Source organism: Galeopterus variegatus, unplaced genomic scaffold (assembly GCF_000696425.1).
Source record: "Galeopterus variegatus unplaced genomic scaffold, G_variegatus-3.0.2 Scaffold5086, whole genome shotgun sequence".
Taxonomy (NCBI): domain Eukaryota; kingdom Metazoa; phylum Chordata; class Mammalia; order Dermoptera; family Cynocephalidae; genus Galeopterus; species Galeopterus variegatus.
This window is the reverse complement of record NW_007731197.1, coordinates 127,738-129,705: the sequence shown is the minus strand read 5'-3', so window position 1 is coordinate 129,705 and position 1,968 is coordinate 127,738. Positions and strand designations below refer to the sequence as shown.

General features: G+C 46.5%; 1 protein-coding gene across 1 annotated transcript in view; it reads left to right on the top strand.

Annotated features, from left to right (window-relative positions):
• Positions 1–549: 549 nt before the first annotated feature.
• ST6GALNAC1 (ST6 (alpha-N-acetyl-neuraminyl-2,3-beta-galactosyl-1,3)-N-acetylgalactosaminide alpha-2,6-sialyltransferase 1) overlaps positions 550–1,968 on the top strand; it is a 17,950-nt gene continuing 16,531 nt past the window's right edge. The window contains exon 1 of the mRNA XM_008588890.1: positions 550–680. Coding sequence (XP_008587112.1) covers positions 550–680 — 131 coding nt within the window. The remainder of the gene's footprint in view (positions 681–1,968) is intronic.

Genomic DNA, 1,968 nt, shown 5'->3' with positions numbered 1-1,968 from the left:
GCTGCGAGGCATTGCGCAGGGCCTGGCTGGGAGGGAGCCCTCGTATGAGCTGGTCATTGCTGGAACAGTCATGACTTCAGAGGGGGAGCAGGCGAGGCTGGACAGCAATGGTGAACGTGTGCTGGGTACCCGCCATGGTCACCTCCTGGCATCGTGACAATACTCCCACCAGGGTTATACTGCTCTTCCCACTTACACGAGGCGAGGGGCAAGTGCCCTGGTGAAAGTGAGGTCGCACACAACGTGTGTGTGCTACTCACAAAGCACGACAGTCGGAAACTGGCTTCAGAGACAAAGCAAAGGAAGGTGAACTTGTTTGAACAGAAGGAGTTTCTCTCGCTTCAAGCCAAGCCAGCCTATAGGACTTCATTAAGCAGCAAAGGCGGTTCCTCCTGTCCCTGGCAAAGACGGATTTACCGGAGAGGCTCACTGTTAAGATAAAGGGTGTATACTCCCTGGCCGGGAGACCTGAGCAGGGACTCTCTGCTGTCTACATCAAAGCCTCAGGACATGCAGAAAGAAATTCCCTTTGGGGCCTGACATACCGCCATGAGGTCCTGCCTGCGGAGACCCAGCTGCCTGGGCCAAGGTGTCCAGTGGCCCTTGCTTTTGGCTGCGTTGATCTTCTTCCTCTTCACCGTGCCCTCCTTTGTTAAGGAGCCTAACACAAAGCCTTCCAGGTAAGACTCCGACCCTTTCCAAGTTCTTCATAGTTCATTAGAGGAAACTGAAAAACAATAGCCCAGGGAGAACAGGGAACTCTGTGTCCACATGGGGGTGTCAGGAGTCAGGAATGTTGTCAAGAACCACTGGGAAGACTTGGGGGAAATGGTGAGGGGGACCAAGTTGCCCCCGATATCATGGTGCTTGTATAGAGAAGAAAAAGAATTTCTTTTTTTAAAAAAGATGACCGGTAAGGGGATCTTAACACTTGACTTGGTGTTGTCAGCACCACGCTCACCCAATGAGCTAACCGGCCATCCCCATATGGGATCCGAACCCATGGCCTTGGCGTTATCAGAACCACACTCCCCCGAGTAAGTCACGGGCCGGCCCCCCCCTTTTTTTTTTTTTTAATTTTTATAAAGATGACCAGTAAGGGGATCTTAACCCTTGACTTAGTGTTGTCAGCACCACGCTCTCCAAGAGAGCCACTGGCCGTCCCTATATAGGATCTGAACCCGTGGCCTTGGTATCAGCACTGCACTCTCCCAAGTGAGCCAAGGACCGGCCCTTCTTGTAAGAATTTCTGCAGGTAGATTTCTTAAAGTGGAATTGCCAAGACAATGGACACATTCATATAAAATGTTGATAGATACCATTAAATTGTTCTCTCAAAACACTCCATCAGCAGGTGTAACAGTTAACTCCTTCTATGACAATACTGGATATCATTCATGTTTCTAAGGTTTAATCATCTGATAAGTGAAAGTGTGTTTCTCTTTTTGATCTGCATTTCTCAGACCACTGGTCAATATGAGGATCTTTTTACGTTCATTATTAATCCTTTGTGTTTTTCTGTGAATAACCTCTTCATATCTTTTGCTCTTTGTTAAAGTTATCTTTTTCTTATTTGTAGGAACTTTTTGTGTATTAAGGATATTTACCCTTTTCTATCATGTACGTTACAATACTTGAAATGTTTTCTTCAGCCTGATATTTTGCTTGTCTTTATTACGTTGCTTGTGGTATTTTAAGTCATAGAGAAGTAATTTTTTTTTTTTTTTTTCAAAAGATGACCGGTAAGGGGATCTCAACCCTTGGCTTGGTGTTGTCAGCACCACGCTCAGCCAGTGAGCGAACCGGCCATCCCTATATGGGATCCGAACCCGTGGCCTTGGTGTTATCAGCACCGCACTCTCCCGAGTGAGCCACGGGCCGGCCCATTTGTCTTGCACTTCTAAGTTTACTTTTTAATACAGTGTGTTATTCTAAGTATTTTATTTGTGTTAACTTATTTGATCTTTA